Source organism: Ptychodera flava, chromosome 18 (genome assembly GCF_041260155.1).
Source record: "Ptychodera flava strain L36383 chromosome 18, AS_Pfla_20210202, whole genome shotgun sequence".
NCBI classification, from domain to species: domain Eukaryota; kingdom Metazoa; phylum Hemichordata; class Enteropneusta; family Ptychoderidae; genus Ptychodera; species Ptychodera flava.
Genome location: NC_091945.1, coordinates 32,065,528 through 32,083,285, shown reverse-complemented (window position 1 = coordinate 32,083,285; position 17,758 = coordinate 32,065,528). Strand labels below are relative to the sequence as shown.

The window sequence follows — 17,758 nt, the reverse complement described above, 5'->3', positions numbered from 1 at the left end:
AATTGGATGGTGAAGTAATGTCTATGTAATCTACAAATGTAAGCTCATCCGCTTTTCTGTTTAAGTTGCACACTCGTTTTTATGAGTAATTCAGGTTGTAATATCGCAACATTCAGCTATAGGGCACCTAACACGTTTGAGATATTGAAAAATATAAAGATCCAATTATCCCAAATTAGTTCCAATGGTATTAATATATTTCGAAGCCCGTAAGCTAACTTGAGTAATGACCGAAAAATATTCAAAGAGCACTAAGCACTGTTGCCGTCTGTCTGTAGGCGAACTTTTCGATAACCTAACCTTTCATTTATGAGGTGAAAAAATTCCCGACTTACACAGATCTTTTGAGTTTGTCAGTGTCTTGTCCATTTTTGGGGGATAGGAATACATTGTAAGATATGCTTGTCCATGTTTTTACGGTAAGTACGTGGATTTTATTACTTTTCTATGTCGGGACACTGCCGTCACCATTTACGTAAGCTTATGTTTTGTTTGGAAATGATCTACTGAAAGCATTTCTGTTTTTCAGACGGTACATGTATGATGTTGATATAGAGACATGGACCTTACGTTTTGCAGTCTATCTTCCGACCTGATATCGAATGTATTTTATGCATTTGCAAACGGACCAATTTGTTTTCGATATCAGGAAAATTTGTTGATTTTTGTCGCCTTGTTCGCTATTAAAGTCACTTTCTGTAAATGTTACATCGTCGTATTGTCCTTTTATCGGGCTAAAGCTATTTAAGCGGTGAATGTATCGATACTTACACGGCAATTTTTCCAAAGGCCCGTTCCCAAAACAGTCATATTATCCGAGCATTGTTGTATACTACCGGTGTCACAATATGTATATCCGGTTCATTTAACTCCTTAGCGGAAAGTTTTAACCCCAAATTTCATTTCTTTAAAAATATTTAACACTGCGAGCATCGTCGTATTATCTGCATGCTGTGATTGGAGGTGCGCACTGAATAAAATCATTTTTTTTTTGCTGATCATCCCTTGCTCATTCTGCTAGGTCTCGATGAAACTTAGGGGCAAAGAGGGTTTGCTTCGGGTAGCTTTCTTGCTTTGGTGTATAAAATTTGCCCCCACTAACGTTGGATATTCCGCAAAAATTCCCACGACTTCGCGATTGCACCAATCCCCTGATATACTTGACATCCTTTTTCGCTGTTTTATAGTGAGGTGGCCAAACCAATCATCGCGAGAACTGTACTATCAACAACCGTGCCTAGACTGGACTGAGGGAGGATTTTATAATATTAGCTATGAAGAGATGTAAGGCAACGATACGCTTAGAAAAAGTGAAGAACTACGAGTATTAATTGGGGAAATCAACTCTGACCATAGCTTAAAAAATAGCAACTTGATAGTATTATACCCTATTGCAGAACTACCAGGTTTCACTGATTTATCACAGTTGTCTTCGATCTGTCTTGTTTTCGCGACATTTATACCGCAACTCGTATGGGAGAGTGGTCGAAGTTTATTTGGCCTTTGGGTAAATTTATCAGTGACTCAATCCTTCATGTTTTGTTTTGTTTTTGTTCTTTTGCTTTGTTTGGCGAAAACAGTGTGTTCTGACCGGCACTTGCATGAGCGAATGGTGTATATATACGGTTTTAGAACTAAAGGTTTAGAACTAAATAAAATTATTTCGAGGTATAACAAGAATGACATTCGGAATTCGCATCTGAACGCATTCGGTAACCGTACCGGCCCGGTTTGGTCACGACATTCATATAATGATGACAGTCATATTTTGACGAGCAAGGAACAACATTCACAAGGAAATGAATAGAAACCTATATTTGGTATATTTCGACAAAGAATGTGTTATATAGATGTAGGAATTTGTCGCAAAGTTAACATTTCAGAACATTGTGTAAGCAGACCCGTGACAGGCGGCCATTGTGGAGGTCTCCACAAGTAACTTCGGTGATCAAGTGAAGATTATATCGCGATATCAAAGTTTACTCCATAAAAACAATTAGCCGATTGCTTCAAAATCAGTTAAACGTTGGCAGAGGCCTGCAGTGAGCTTGCGTACGTTCCGCCATGGATGTAAGCCTACAAAAATCACTGAATGGTACCGCTAAGTTGCGTCGCTTGACAAAATGTCGACATTTTGGGACCGTTCAGTTTTTACGGGCGGGGGGCCCGGCAAAATCCAGGGGGGTCATCGTAATTTTGGAATCCGTGAAGGGGGGGGGGGGGGGGTCATCGCTTTTTCACTGGTAGGAAAGGGGGGTCACCACATTTTCAAAAACATAATACCAACAATAAAGTTCACTTTATGCCATGGCCATGATCGACCCTCTTTAACGGCGGGCCGCCTTCGGCGGCCCATGACAATAAATTGACTTTATGTATTACCCATGACCCTCTTAACGGGCAGACGCCTTTGGCGGCCCACCCCAATTAGGTTTACTTCATGCAATGGCCATGATTGACCCTCTTTACCGGCGGGCCGCCTGCGGCGGCCCACTACAATAAATTGACTTTATGTAATACCCCATGACCATCTTAACGGCGGGACGCCTTCAGCGGCCCTGTCCAGTAAAGTTTACTTTATGCAATGGCCATGATCGACCCTCTTTACCGGCGGGCCACATTTAGTGGCCCTCTAGAATAAAGTTGACTTTACGTTATGGCCCATGACCCTCTTAACCAGAGGGTTGCCTTTGGCAAACCACTCCAATAAAGTTACTTTATACAATGTCCATGGACATAAGTTGTCTATGGAAATGACGTTAAAATTGCCTTACAGTCGTCCTAATTGGCAGACGTAATTAAGGTAACTTAAGGTCATCTCAGTTTCGTTATTTAAATGTCTTTTGTTTGTTTAAATGTATTTTAAACAACATCATGGAACATGATTTCAAAGTGAAGTTTTGGTGAAACCTATTCTGCACTAGCACTTAGGTAGCGTATACCACAACGACTTTTCCGTCCACAATGTAATAAAGCAATGCAGAAAGCATTGGCGCCGGGCACTGTACAGTATAATGGTTACAGCAATGAGCGGAACTACCCACGGGTAGCGCAGTATCAGTCAATTCTAATTTTGCATGTAGAAATGCAAGAAACATCTTTGTAATATTGATATTTTCTTGAAACTTTCAAAAACACTAGGCAAGAGAATTTCGCATAAAAACTATACCCAAAAGTGGTGTCGTCTTGCTAAATTTCGAGACAAAAATACCACGATTATGTATTTCTACACAAATGAACTTGCAAAAACATGCTGAATCTACAGTTTTCCTAAATCATCTTTGATAAACTCATCATCATGTAACGTCATTATCTGGTAAGCAACACTCATATTTCCTCATATAATTTAACAGTCATTTGTTAAGATTTTTTCTGAACGCTATTGCTCCATGACATAGTAATACTTTGTTCCAACCAGGACTCTACATGTTAAGGGCTGACAGTTGTCTTAAAGCAGTAAAGTCGCAATTGTAGAGGGTGTATATTAAAAAAGCGAGATGGAATCCACTCTTGCTTATCAGTTTGATTGTCTACTGTACTCTACACAGAACATACAAAAGTCAGAAAAAATAACAATATTTTCGAACAACATTTAGTTGTGTGTTTTGCTGAAATTATGGGTAAAAAATAAGTGCAAGCCGGGCTTGAGGTAGTATGCGCCTCGAAAATGAAAGTGTTAACGTTCGCTCAAATTTCCTCAAGGAATATTTCAACCATTCTCTTTCACAATAAAAAATAAAAATCGGGGATCGCCGTTCAATTTTTTTTGTACTAGAGAAACAAATACCAAAAATTTACCGTACGGTGCCCGGCGCCCATGCTCATAGCGTTGCTTTACTTACTTACAGTTTACAAACGCCCTCAACAGATAGAGAATGTGAGAATGAAGTACTTTCGTTTTTGTTCTCTGGGGACGTACTCATGAAGCATGTTTACTTCAAACACACAATGACTGAATCTGTTTGACATTGATGCGAAACGCAGGGAACTAAGTAAAACTATTACCTGCCCAATCTCTGCCGATGGCTGTTGGTGATAGAAATTGCGTTTCATGACATTTATCGAAATCCTTGTCATCTTTTGAGTCGCAGATTACTTTCAATTTAAAACACTGAAAAAACCAACGTCAGTAACGTAAGTCTGAGTGTGTGTGTTAGAGCTCACGCAAAATACTCCGTGTAGCCATAATGCTAAATTGCTAGCGAAAAGGTCTATTGCTAAGATAATGGAAGTTTGAAATTTAGCCATTCATTGCTCTAATAGTGCAGCTCCTGTAAATACAAGAGCACCAGAGATCTATTGCCTCAGCAAACATAATGCTGCTGTTGCAATGAGAAAAGGTACACTGACCATCACTACTAGCTGTGAAATAACGTCAAAACATAATTCATTTTGAAATGATATAAACTTTATCTGCATTTCTGTCAATTGAAAATGAATACCAAAACACATTTTACGGAGTTGATAAATACAATTTTAGTACAGTATCTAATTTAGTACGGTGAGAATGGAAATTCTCACCGGTGAGAATTTGTTCTCACACTTGATTCTCGCCAAGGAGTGCATTTCTCACCAATCTCCAGTGGAGATTAAAGTTTTCTCACCGACAACGGTGAGAGTAAGACAGATTCTCTCCGATTGCGAGAAAGCGTCATTTTCTCGCTCTAGTCTCGCAATTTTCCCTATAGTATATGTGCCGCCAAAATGGGTCACTTAAAAATCCCTAAATATGGGTCGACTTTCCATTTGAACAAGTCATCGTTGATGACACAGTCCCCAATTGTTAATGGGTGCTTTAATTACACGTCCTCTGAGAGGATATAGTCCTCTTCATTAATTAGGTCTGTGATTAAAAATACTGCAATACAGATGGGGCTTAATGGTCGAGAATGAGTTCCATGGTGGTGAAAACATAGAAGCAATGTAGGCCGCCATCCTAATTACAAAACGTCATTACAATTGAGGCCATTATTCTTCGGTGGGGCAAGTTGGTAATTACCTACCAATTTAGGTAGGGATATTGCAATATACCAAGGTTGATAATTACCTACCAATTTAGCTAGGGATATTGCAATATACCAAGGGAACTTCCTAAGCCAAACTCTGTTTTCCTATCTGCAGCGGCAAGATGAGATCTAAACAAACAAAGCGGATAATGAGATTTTACAGCCAGCAATGGTGATATAATAACTGGATGAACCATTTTCATGTAGGTTCGTTAAAAGGGGACTGGATTGGGGAATGAAAACTACAAAGAATAAAACATGATCTTAAGAGATCATATCGCGCCTTGTCTTTTTTTTTGATAAATATTACACACAACTAGGTTTGAAAAAGCTGCATGAAGTAACATCATTACAGAACATGGTATTTTGTACAAAAATTTGAGATCACCCCATATACATTGATCTTTCAAAAGTCAATCTTGACAGTGTGGTTCACAGGAGTCTAATTCAAAAGCATTCAGCGATTCATAAAAAGTCAACTCAGTAGTCTGATTCTTCATTTCTTGGTAGATTTTTGTAACTTCCAAGAAACACAATTTCCTGGCCCTCTTTGTATATTATATCATATCAACCCTTGTAAAAATACATCCAAGTTCCTGTTATGGTTCTGTTTATCTTTAATTAGTACTAGATAAAGTACAAGTAAAGTTTATCAAAGCTCCTCACATAATCTCCTCTTCATTAACCGTACCTGTTATAATCTATTATTCCTGATGATATCATGTAACATTCAATAAAGTTTGTGCACCTCCTGTAATCCATTATGGCCCATTTGAAATTTCTTAATGTTTTATGTGGGATACTTTGACACCGATTTTCATAATTGAGTATACTTATGACGTCAAATATCTTGGGAGCAAAGAAAGATAGCAAGGGACAAAATGTGGCATCGTATATTTCATGTATAAGACTACTGGGTTTTCATTGGTAATTAGTAATTAAGTGGCTTTAATTCATCCTAGTCCGGATTCGTACGTTGCAAATAAGTTTTTTTTGTTCATAGATGAAGACTTTATTCAGGCCCAGAAAGGTTTGCCTCGATTACCTCTTGAAAAATGTGTATTAATGTATTCGTGAAGGTCAACTATGACAAGACCACTAAGGTTACTTCACCTTGAAAACAAACATCGTAACGCTATTTCTTGAGTACAATCTTGAGTACACTTGATTTTTTTTTTCAGGAAATGGCAATATTATTCATGTGTAGTCGCAAATTAACAAACAGCATCACAACGGTCCAGAGGGACTGTGGCATCACTAAAACTAATTATGTCTATAGATCCTTTGCTGTTCATAAGGCTGTATTGAATCTTTGTGTATTTACTACCATCGTAACATATCGTACGAAATTTGTAATATGTGGAGTAATACACTGTGAAAGAAGATCCACAATTCTGCATCCTAGCTTTTACAATACAATTCTTGTGTAAATACTTCATTATGGGATAATATCGCCGTAAAAAAACAAAGAAAATATGATTGAAAATTTGAAAAAAAAAAAAATAAAGCAGACAAAATATCGACAAAATGTATGTAGAAACAACTACACAGTTGATGATACGGTTTACTTTTTGATATTATTTATCGAAAATGCCAACATATTTGTCGGAGGCACTTGAACAGCTACCTAACAGTTTATGACTTGTAATATGTAAGTTTCCTTTCGTTAACCGTAACAATGCAAACGGCAATTAAGATTCCAATCACCGGTACCATCACTGCAACAACAGCTACGGTGATGATTGTATTCCGAGGGGAGGTCCCCTCATCATCGAGTGAGGGCATAGTAGTTGCCGAGGCTGCAGTGCTGGTCACAAGCTCTTCTTGGATGGTCGGCGAAGAGGACTTCGTGGACAGAATGGTGGACAGCAATTTGGTTGTAGGAGTTGTTATGGCCGTGGTGGTGGTGACCATCGGCTGTTCTTCGGTGGTCACTGAAGTGGACTGCATTGAAGCAAATGTGGACATTGAACTTGTAGTGGCGGTTGCACCTGTGGCCACAGGTGCTTGTTGAGAGGTCATCAAAGTGGATTTGTGTGTGGATGAGGAAATTGCAGTTGTAGAGGTTGTGGCTATGGAAACAGTCACAGGTGATGTAACCTAATGAAGATAGGGGGAATAATTACAGCTTGTGAAAGGTTGACTTTATACAAGAGTTTCCCGAAAGCAGCGTTTTCGAGAAATGAAAGCTTGGTCAATTGACTTTGTAGTGGATAATCGTTTAAAAACGTGGAAATACGAGAGACAGACACACAAACACATACATACATCCATGAATACATACATACAGAATAGACAGAGACGTTCAGACAGTCATGTAGACAGACAGACAGACAGACAAATAGACAGACAGACAGACAGACAGAGAAAGATAAGGTAAGAAAAAGTTCTTACCACCGACGATTCCTCTTCTATCTTTCGGTAATCTTCCACATAGTCCATGACAACGAGCTTGAAATTCACTTCATTAGATGTTCCACTGCTATTGCTGTAAACTTCCACTGACCCAGTACTACAAATATATATATATATATATATATATATATATATATATATATATATATCTATATATCTATATATCTATATATATATATATATATATATATATATATATATATATATATATATACATATATATATATATATATTTTATAGACACGTATGACAAATTGGGCAGAGAATGTTTCGCTTGTCGAGTTTTAAAATTTAACGAAATGGTCACAAATCGTGATATTTCGTCCAAGATGTTGTTAATTAGATTCACAAGATTCTGTGCTAAGCATAGAAAAGTCTATACAACAAATTCAGATGAATGAAACAAAAATCAATGATCTGTGAACAAATGTGCTTAAAAGCGAGTTGTCATGTTTACTGTTAGACCGATTTACACAACATGAATACAGAGGACAATTGAAAACAGCGCGATAATATTGACATAAGTTCCGACTAAGAGTACATTACTGCCTTTTGTGCCACGCTTAAACGAACGATAAAGTGCATGGAAACACATCATTTTGCTTTTCTTTCTGAAGACAAAAAAAAATCCCGCCTGTTCTATTCACGGACTTATGACCTAATCCCCTACCTTGTTGCACCACTTGTAGTTCTGTTGTTTTTGACAGCAGCTACCATATACCCGGTAAACTCAGCCCTGGCCTCTAACTGTAAAGTGTCGGGAAAGAATTCCTGCACAAACATAGCATCCTCGACCTTGACTGTGTAGTTGTCAGCTTCGTCTCCATGGTTACTTATTGTGAAGTTAATCTGAAGGGGAATGCCACCTGGATCAAGGGAATCTTGGGATTGAAATGATGGAAACGAAAACAAGAAATTATGAATGTAAGTTATTGGAGGCTATCAAAATAAATGCCATTACTTGTTGCCCTGGTTAACAATGTTTTCATCACGACATATTTATTGCAAATATGCAAGCTTTTCCAAAAATTCATGGGGGCAAAGTCATCAGTGTTGGTTCTATCATAGCGATTCTATCAAATGTATTTATTATTTCGACGGCAAAAGTGAAAAAAAATAACTGTAATAATGAGATTGAAGCTGCCCCATCAGTCGAACGAACGTTCCCAACACTTTCCAAAACGCTCGTATATGACCATATTACTCATCCACTAGTGTGGTTCTAGCTCGTCAACAAGCTTAATGCAGTACGGATTACTTTTATAAATTTTGTGGAAGATAACCGCTATAAAACTTTGAATGTTTTTGTAAATTATCATATAGCTATATTAATACGTAATTTCGTCATATTGCACATATAGGCCTACTATATATAACATATTAGGGAATTGTCATTAAATCTTAAGCAGTATGTTTTGTAGACCTGACATTGCACTTTCTTGGCATGGAAGAACGCCAACAGTTTGTTTGTACATCAGCCTAGAGACCTATGCCATTTTGCCTACTGTCTAATTCTTATCCCGACATTCGATGTCACACTCCGACAAAGATTAGTTGTAGAATGATAATAGCACAATATTTCAGTTTGACATTTAAAAAGAGACAAACAATCAGTGCTAAAAACTGAACGGCACTTACATTTAACTCCACTTGGCATCGTCAGGCTCACGGACCGAACTTTGACTTCAATTGTCTTTGTCCGATAAATTCAACGGAGTTGTTGTCAAGACCCCTCAGCTGAAGTCCAAAGTCCTAAGGGTGGGGGGAGGGAAACGATCAGTGAAGTAACACCGACAGTAAACTTCGAAAGCTGGGGAACCTTTCTTTCATGCTTAAAATTGATAAAATCGTTCCTCGTATCGCATTTTATTAACTTGGTAAAATTGTCACGAAGTCCTAACAGACCCGCGAAACGACTTAAAAGGAAAAATAAGCATGGTTCTTTTAATCAAAGCAAAATTCATTCAAGTTACTGTCATGGGATACTAAAGCACATTAAATGTATGTAGTTTCAAGAAAATTCATCACCTGTAGTATATGACAACAATACAAATTCAAGGGCAACTTTACAGTTGTTTTTTACATAAAAATCCAACTTAGCAAAATGAAGCGGCGACTCCAATTAATTATTCTTATGATCGAAACCGCTCAGAATCTACAAAATAGTTTTCTGTTATTTTCATGTAATTTTCATTGGATCATCCTGACGTATCTGGGAAGCACATTTCGAAAATTGCATTACTGTTGCTCGGAGCACGTTTCAGCATACCTCTGACGGTACCGTTGTTTGGCCAAGGTACGCTCCGTCACCAAGGTCTGTCAAACCTACATACCCGAGCGCAGAACCATTATTAGACGTTAGGATAAGGTTTACAATGGTTGAGATGTACTCCAGCCCGGTTACCGATAATAATATGGAAATATTCTGATCTGAAGAGAAAAATATCTGATCTGTATTTACAGATGTTAATAGCAAAATGTCTGCCTCATCCGGTGTTTGCGATACAAAACGATACAAAATTAATACTTCTTTCAAAAAAAAGATATCTTGTCTTACACTCTGAGTCTTCAGAACACATTTCACGCGACGTTTTATCAAAATGAAGTCGGACAGGTCGGTTAGGTCGGTTCCTGGATTTTTAGGGCTGGCCTTTATTGTGCAGTTTCACACACAAGTTTTGCAAAACGGCGGTATAAATGTGTGGACTCAATCCCCCCGTGAAATTATTTAACTACCAAAACTGAAAAGTTAAATACCCGTGCAATACACGATATATGGCGACTCTGTAATTCTCTAAAAAGGAAACGTACTCATCGCCGTGAGCCGAAAAAGGGTACCAACTGACCAGTATCGTCTTCACTATAGAAAGTGTACAGGAAATCTATTTGACTGGTTGCGTTGACGACAATGTGCAGACTGTTGTAATCGTAGAAATTCAACCTCCACTCGCCAATATCAATTAAGTTCGTCACGAGTACGAGTTGTCTTCCGGTATTGACCACTTCTGTAATGTCATTCCGTAGTAGACCTTATGGGTAGAAAATGTAAAACAATTCAGAATTCTAAAACAAATGTAACATTTTAAGTTTGGAAACATAAATTAAGTATTTTGACGACTTAGGAATAATATATTTCGACGTTCCATCTTGCTACGAAAATATTCAATGTGGTTGTCGCCTTCGTTTAACGGACTACTAACCTCTCTGTCAGAATCATTCCGAAACCTCCATAGCCTTAATTAGCAAAAGTACATCAGAGATTAAATCGCATATGAAATATACAATGTCAGTTATAGAAAGTATCTTATTTTACCACAAAAAATACCGAAGTGACTTAAATACTGATGCGGATAATAATAGTAAAAATGGTTTGTAGTAATATTTAATCGCAGTTTATAGAATTCGGTCCGGAACGAAATCTTATCCATATAAATACTTACCGTCTGGGCCTGTAACGTCATACGAAATCCTACTCAGCGATTTGTCAGTCGTAGACACTGAAATTTCAATCTTTGAAACTGTGTTGTCCACTGGAAATGTGACACTACTCCTTCCAATCACGTCAACGATTAGAATGGTGACTTCTGCGCCTTCAAAGCTTAGATTGATAATCTCAGTGGCTGTAGATAGCTCAACTTTTGTAACTTGGAGAACTAGTCCACCCGTGGCCGTAGCGATTCTTTCATAAGCGTCCAGACTGCGTCTTCTACGAGGGCGTTGTTTAGTCATGGGTACAATAGCATTTGCTTGAAAAGACAACAGACATAAAAATCGTTATCACTCCGATAGGTAGACAGGTTAATTACTTCAGCCTCTGATTATTTTTCGGGTACGTATTTTACCTCCACGAATTCGACCCTTTCGGGGGTCCTCAATTATCACTCTAGGAAGAAATAAATAACGCAGAGAAAGTGACGGAGATGCTAACGAAACAGGCGATGGTGATTTTAGGTTGAAATTTACTTATTAGGAATTGCAATGAGACCCCAACTTTCATATTCCCTCGCTGTTAGTGATACTTTGCAGTCTGGGTGATAATGAACAGGCGCAGTTGCCATTACCTCTTCGATAAACTAGAGAACTATCTATCGCGATGAAAATTAAACTTACGATGTCATTATATTAGCATGAAATGTCGGTAGACAGTGAAACGACAAACAAATCATAAAAAGGTTTCACGCTCTTTGGCAGGTTGCAGGGAATAATGTAGGGTGGAAGTTTTTGCTCCCCTGGTTCCGACTGAAACCAGAAGGAGTAACATCATTGCTTTTCATTGTTGCAAGTACGGTGAGTCTCCATTTTCTAGCTCCCTGAAAGCAGCAGTCGGGTGTTTCATACGGCTGTATTGCAGCCAGATTCCAGTCAATCTGTTTTTAAGCATGTTTGCATTGTAATACGGTCTCTTATTGTTCCGGAGAGTTCTTGTGTCCTGATTAATTTTCACATCTCGGATTTTATCAAATCTAGGTCCAAACCTACCCTGAGCCCAAAATCGCTTGCCATGTTTATAATAAAAAAAAGTTTTCACACATACATAGGCAGCTCCATCACCCGCAAGAATGTTGGGAGCGCTAGTGGATCTGTGATATAGGAAATGGTCATAATTTCCTGGCAGATGGCCATATCAATGTTAAAATGCAGCACTGTGTCATCCGCGTAGTGCTACATAGTGCCTAGAAAAACTGCGCAAGAGTTACACACAATTTCTTGAAACATCAGGAAACCTGGAAAACAGAATACTAATATCTAGGAAAATTAGGAAAACTGCATAAATTACACATATATCTTGTAAAATGGGAAATCTGGAAAAATTGGTTAAAGTAACAAAGAATGATTTTAAAAGGTGAAACATGGAACACAAAATGCACAGAAACGGACATATTATTATAATTTTATGATTATAATAATCATCATTATTACATTGCCGTTGTTGTTCACAGTTGCTATTATTGTCACTTCTATTTCAGCCGTCAACAAATTATGATAGTAGTCCAAATGCAACAAGTGATTCACCTTTTGATGCATGAAAACTAATAGGAAAGTTAGTATATAAGCACCATCTAGTAATTAATAATAATGGACCGCTTTATTGTAATGAGAAAGGAATAAGCTCTATTAGATATTTGCAATATAATATTAACACGAGTGGCATCGACTACAAATATAATCTGTGTACAATACATGTATTGCAACCCAAACTCTTACCATTAGACTGACCATCTGTGGATCGCCGACGGCGACTGCAGCCTCTTTCGCTGGTGAAGAAATTGGTTACCTTCGTTTTGCGGGCTTGACCCAAGGCAATGACGTCATCTGTCTTGTTAATGTCCTTGGCATCGGCGTCAGTGAATACAAACACCTCGGAACCCGGTAGACTGTATGTAGATATTCAGGGAAACGATAGATAGCATATCAAATGCTTTCTAGACACATTAGTCAAGTATTGATGGTAAACTCTGTAACGTAAAAAGTCTTTTCTAAAGAATTCGGTCTGAGAACATTGACTGTCAGTAACACTACATAACAGAGAGAATTACTGACAAGTGATTTTTGAGAATGTTCTGTATAAGAAACATATGATGGAGAAAACATAGAGAGAAGTCTCAAAAGAGTACGGAATGCAAGTCAAGGTTGGTTACTTCGTCGGGAATAATTTCTTCAAAAGTGCAGAATAAAGGCCGTTGAATATCGCGTTGACAGTAATTATTTTATTATACCAGTATATTGACCCCAAAATACAAGAACAAGCGCGATCGACATGAGAAAGTTACTGCTTCTTTCGCGATATATTGCACAGTTAGAACACACACGTGCCAGCTCTTGGTAATAAAAACACACGTTTTACCATTTCATGACATAATTTCAATATATTATCACATTAGCAATTTTTTCACCAACGGAATACTACCATTGGGTTTTGACCAATTCATCATATATGTGCACTAGCTATCGTTTGTGCACGACGGTGAAAATCTTAGTACATTCATTGCTTCAGTGATTATTAGTAATACTTAATTATACGTTCGCATTCGAACTAAAGCAGTACTCACTAATATTCTTTGCGGTAAGTAACATATTTATCAATGACTATATGATATCCCTTCTCTCCAAATACCTTTAAGTAACAATATTACTACCCTTACCTTGATACTTAACTCGTCAAACGTAATTCCATCGATATCAATGAGAATTATTTAATAGTAAGGCCGTGTAAATAAAAAATTTTGTTTGCCGTCCTTGGATTTTTGAAAAACCTACCAGCCAGCCAGCAAAAAAAAACAAACACAGAAAAAAAAACACAACACAGATCAATCGCATAAACTCTAACTTTCCCATCGGTTTATGAGTCACAAGTATGAAAAAAATCATCTGTTACATTTACAATGCAGTGTTTCTTATGCTCTTCATTAGCACGCTGAAAACAATGCGTGGAAACAAAGGTTATACTTGTGTAAATACAACAAGCATACTTAGAGTTAGGTGACTCTGAGTCTGAACAAAAATTCCATAATAAACAATGGCAATAAACACTATACCAGTACATAATTTACAACATGTGCAGTGTGATAGCAATCAACCAGTGTTACGAAGATCTACAGATTGTCTCTGACGGAGATTTATGCACTAGGTGGTCATAGGTGCCAGTAAAACTATTAATTAAAATAACAAGATCTCAAATATGAATAAAAAGCATATTTGCGACAAATATAAAAAGATGCAACTTACGTATTACGAGGATGTTTACGAAGTTTTGAAGAAAACAAAATATATTTGAATTAACACCTAATGAAGGAACCTAAGAATTTCACGTAATGGGTTCAATTTTGCAACGTGTCTAAGTGACATTTATATATTAATTATGACATGTAAATTTAAGATCGAGACCTGTATTGATGTTTACGATTGGACGTATATTCTTATCTTTAATTTATATCTATCATATGATCAAAACCAAGCCTTAAACTTAGTTTAAATCCCATTCTAAAATAATACGGGAAAGGACAAGAGAGAAAAATACAACAGACGGGGCAGGAGGACACAACGACCAAAGAGTAGTCCAGGGCATTTAGACAATTGAAAAAGCGTATCTTGGACGGCACCTGTCAAGCTTGTCCACCGAGAAATAGTCAATGTAGTACCAACGAACACTATAAATTTTGAAATGTAGTGGTAACCTTAGAAACAAAAAGATGTTCTTGCAAAACCTTAAAATTCCACATATTAAACTCCAAAAGTTACTGAGTATAACAAAGTATGTAGTTGTCACTCAGAAAACAAATGCTAAATATCTTGGTAAAAGGTGAAACTACTATCTTTTCGATACAATTACAATTTTTGCAGTAAGAAGAGTTTGTAGCTGAACAAATAACAGCCTTGAGTACAAATCCTCCTTTTTAAGTGTCAAATAAATACCAGTCCTGAGCACTGTTTCTGTTGAGTGAAATGCTCCATTAGCTGTAACTTTAAAGGCTATTTATTCTGAATTTTGTGTATCAACTAGTCTTTTAGCCGAATTCTAATAGCGCTGATCTCAGTGTCAGGTTTGTTACTATATATATTATAGTTGCGCGCGCGACTTCGAACACTGCTGCCTGAAAATCGGACAAATTGTGTTACTGCATGCGCGGTCGTTGTTGCAACTTGTAGTCTGAGCCATAAATTCATATGAATTAGTGTGATTTTCTGTATGTATTATGACAGTAGCAGTTTTGATTTCATCGTTCTTGCGGACAAATTTTGCATATTAATGCGAGAAAAATGACATTAAGTGATCAGCGCTATTGCATACTAAAAAGCTGAATATTCTGCTTGTCCAGACAGCAATGCCGAATGGCCATTGCTATTTTTGAAAACTGAATTCTAATCCGGACTTATAAAATGACCACATCGTTTTTAGTACAAAAATATTCAAAGTAAGAGCAACTGCGTACGAACTATTTGGAGCATTCAACAACGAACATTTCACCGGCGGTAACTGCTTGCCCCGGTGCAGATCCAATATCGTGATCAATCGCGGATCGTGCAGAAGCCGATGGACATTCAGTTCAATTCCTTATTCGAAGCTAAACCAGTCAAGAATGGTTTCCGATCCGTCTTGTATGGAGAAAAAGCCAATATCGCGCACTTTCGCCTATTTGGAAACTTTGAGGGAGAAATAAACTTGTGAAACGGTCGATCGATCTTCACTTACGGTATACTGCAGTCCGCTACAACAGGAGGTGCACATGTACACTTTACGTAAGCGGTTGATGTACCCCTTTACGATAGGTATTCTGATTTGTATCGAATACGATCGTACGACATTTGCGTTTTTGCGACATTTAAGTAAAATTGCTGCGACATTGCAAACAAGGAAGGACACAACGCGTCGTATTTTTAAGCATACGATCTGTGTTTGTTTTTCATATTTCTTCCAAAAACCTACCTGCACGCGGACGGCAAACAAAGAATTTATTTTACGGCGCCTAATATAACTCAAACAATTTATCTGAAATAAATAAGGAAGAATATAATATCATACATCACCCAATATTGGTATTTTCGTGTGCACCTTAATTGATTCCATTTCGGTAATGTCGTTTTGTTTTTTAGCTAATACGTGTTTATGTAGTTGTTTTACAGATTGAAAGAGGTTGCAAGAGTTTTTTTGCCATGTTTTATATTTCATTTGAAGTTTTTGCTCTTTGAAACGTACATAAACTGTATGAATTCAGCATTTGCCCTCTATACTTTAATGAACTTTAATGAACCGTTATTATTTGGCTGTTTGATCATTTTACTCATTTAGTCATTGTAAGTTCATTACTGTGCGTCTATTTCATTTACCTGTTCAGTATCGCTAACTCTATTCCAGTCATTGACAACTCTGGACAGTCTCCACCTCCATCAGCGGTTAAGTTACTGATGGCAGCTCTGAACTCTTCTGGATCAGTAGTTTTGTACACTGGACCATATCCTACGGTAAAATATAGGTAGAGAAAAAGTCATCATTTACCCTGTTCCTGAAGATTTCGTATCAATCGCATTTGAACATTTGCATTTGTAATATTTCACATGTGCACCATTAACGTAAAATGGTAAGAAACAGGATGGAAATTCTATTGAGATAGAGCGATCGGTTAATCGATGGAAATGTATTGATCTAGTGTGCATTGGAAAAAAAAGAGTATTAGTAAGCTATCGTAAGCAGGTATATTTTCACATTTATAATAAATTGACAACCCATTCCTTCCCCTCTTTTTCAATGTCACAGACAGTGACCTTCACTTACCTTCTGGTAGGCAAAAAAAGAAATTAGGCCTTATAGTATAAATATTGCAAGAATTAGGAATCTAATCAGCCATTCATAAAAAACAACGTATAAACTATGATAAGATGAAATCAATAAATGTTGATGAAGTACTTTGGTATTGAAAAATGGTCTGTAAATCCTTTCGGTTAAGTTGCCCCGTACATTTATGAATTGTTAGTGAGAAAATACTACGCCGATGTATTTATGTCCTGCACTCTATCAGAGAAAATTCCTGGCATCTAATGACTAACTGGCTTATTATATATTGCAAAAAGATACCGATTTTTCCCACTTAAACCTACTCTCAAGTGTGAAGGGAAGTTTCAGGGTTGCGGACTTTGTACACCCACGGTATCACATAAAATCATTTCAAATACAGATATTCATGCGAATGTCAGGCCGTACAGGCATTGAAAAGACATCCTTCATCATCATACCTGGGTCACTGAATGGTACGAGAACGTAATCAGCTGGTTCGTTGACAGTGCCTACCCGCTCGTCAATCAGTTTGTAACAAATCTCCTTAGCCTCTTGTATGTCGTCATGCATGCTTCCAGTTACGTCCATGGCAATACTTAGTGACTTCAAACTCGTTTGCCGGAGGTTGAAAGTCGAAGGAAAGTGTCATCACTGATATTGTTCCGCAGACCATACCCTTATTTACAGACAAGAATCAAGGAAAATGTATAGCGATCACTTCGTGTACACCGTTTATGTTAACTGTCAGATCTCTAACAACAAATACAAGCAATTCACTTGGCTGATATGGTCAATATTCTAAAATATGGGAGTGAACGTCGACAAGTTTCTAAAACTTACAAATCTGACCGTTCTTAGTTTCTCTGTTTATCTCCTTTCACACCGTTCCTTGTTTAATGAGACTATCTTATAGCAACAAGTCACAAAGCAGATAATAGTCTAGGATCGAAATGTTATTTGCAATTGTTGAGGAGGACAAAATCTTTTATAATTTAGATTTATACCACGCGCGTGAACGAACTTGTGCTTATATGACATCGTCTCATATCGGAAGGGGTAAAATGAC

At 37.4% G+C, this 17,758-nt stretch overlaps 3 protein-coding genes across 3 annotated transcripts in view; all 3 read right to left on the bottom strand.

Moving 5' to 3' along the window:
- Window positions 1–5,609: 5,609 nt before the first annotated feature.
- LOC139117396 (uncharacterized) lies at window positions 5,610–9,851 on the bottom strand. Its single transcript, XM_070680481.1, has 5 exons — window positions 9,691–9,851; window positions 9,060–9,173; window positions 8,092–8,302; window positions 7,401–7,518; window positions 5,610–7,106 (listed from the first exon to the last, which is right to left on the bottom strand). Exons 2-5 carry the CDS (start codon window positions 9,076–9,078, stop codon window positions 6,642–6,644), a joined length of 813 nt encoding a protein of 270 aa, XP_070536582.1. The 5' UTR covers window positions 9,079–9,173; window positions 9,691–9,851; the 3' UTR covers window positions 5,610–6,641.
- Window positions 9,852–10,232: 381 nt separating this feature from the next.
- LOC139117713 (von Willebrand factor A domain-containing protein 7-like) lies at window positions 10,233–17,262 on the bottom strand. Its single transcript, XM_070680956.1, has 5 exons — window positions 17,151–17,262; window positions 16,248–16,377; window positions 12,627–12,796; window positions 10,862–11,167; window positions 10,233–10,450 (listed from the first exon to the last, which is right to left on the bottom strand). Exons 1-5 carry the CDS (start codon window positions 17,260–17,262, stop codon window positions 10,233–10,235), a joined length of 936 nt encoding a protein of 311 aa, XP_070537057.1.
- A 14-nt stretch (window positions 17,263–17,276) lies between these two features.
- LOC139117712 (von Willebrand factor A domain-containing protein 7-like) overlaps window positions 17,277–17,758 on the bottom strand; it is a 40,303-nt gene continuing 39,821 nt past the window's right edge. Inside the window, exon 7 of the mRNA XM_070680955.1 lies at window positions 17,277–17,368. Coding sequence (XP_070537056.1) covers window positions 17,298–17,368 — 71 coding nt within the window. The 3' untranslated portion in view covers window positions 17,277–17,297. The remainder of the gene's footprint in view (window positions 17,369–17,758) is intronic.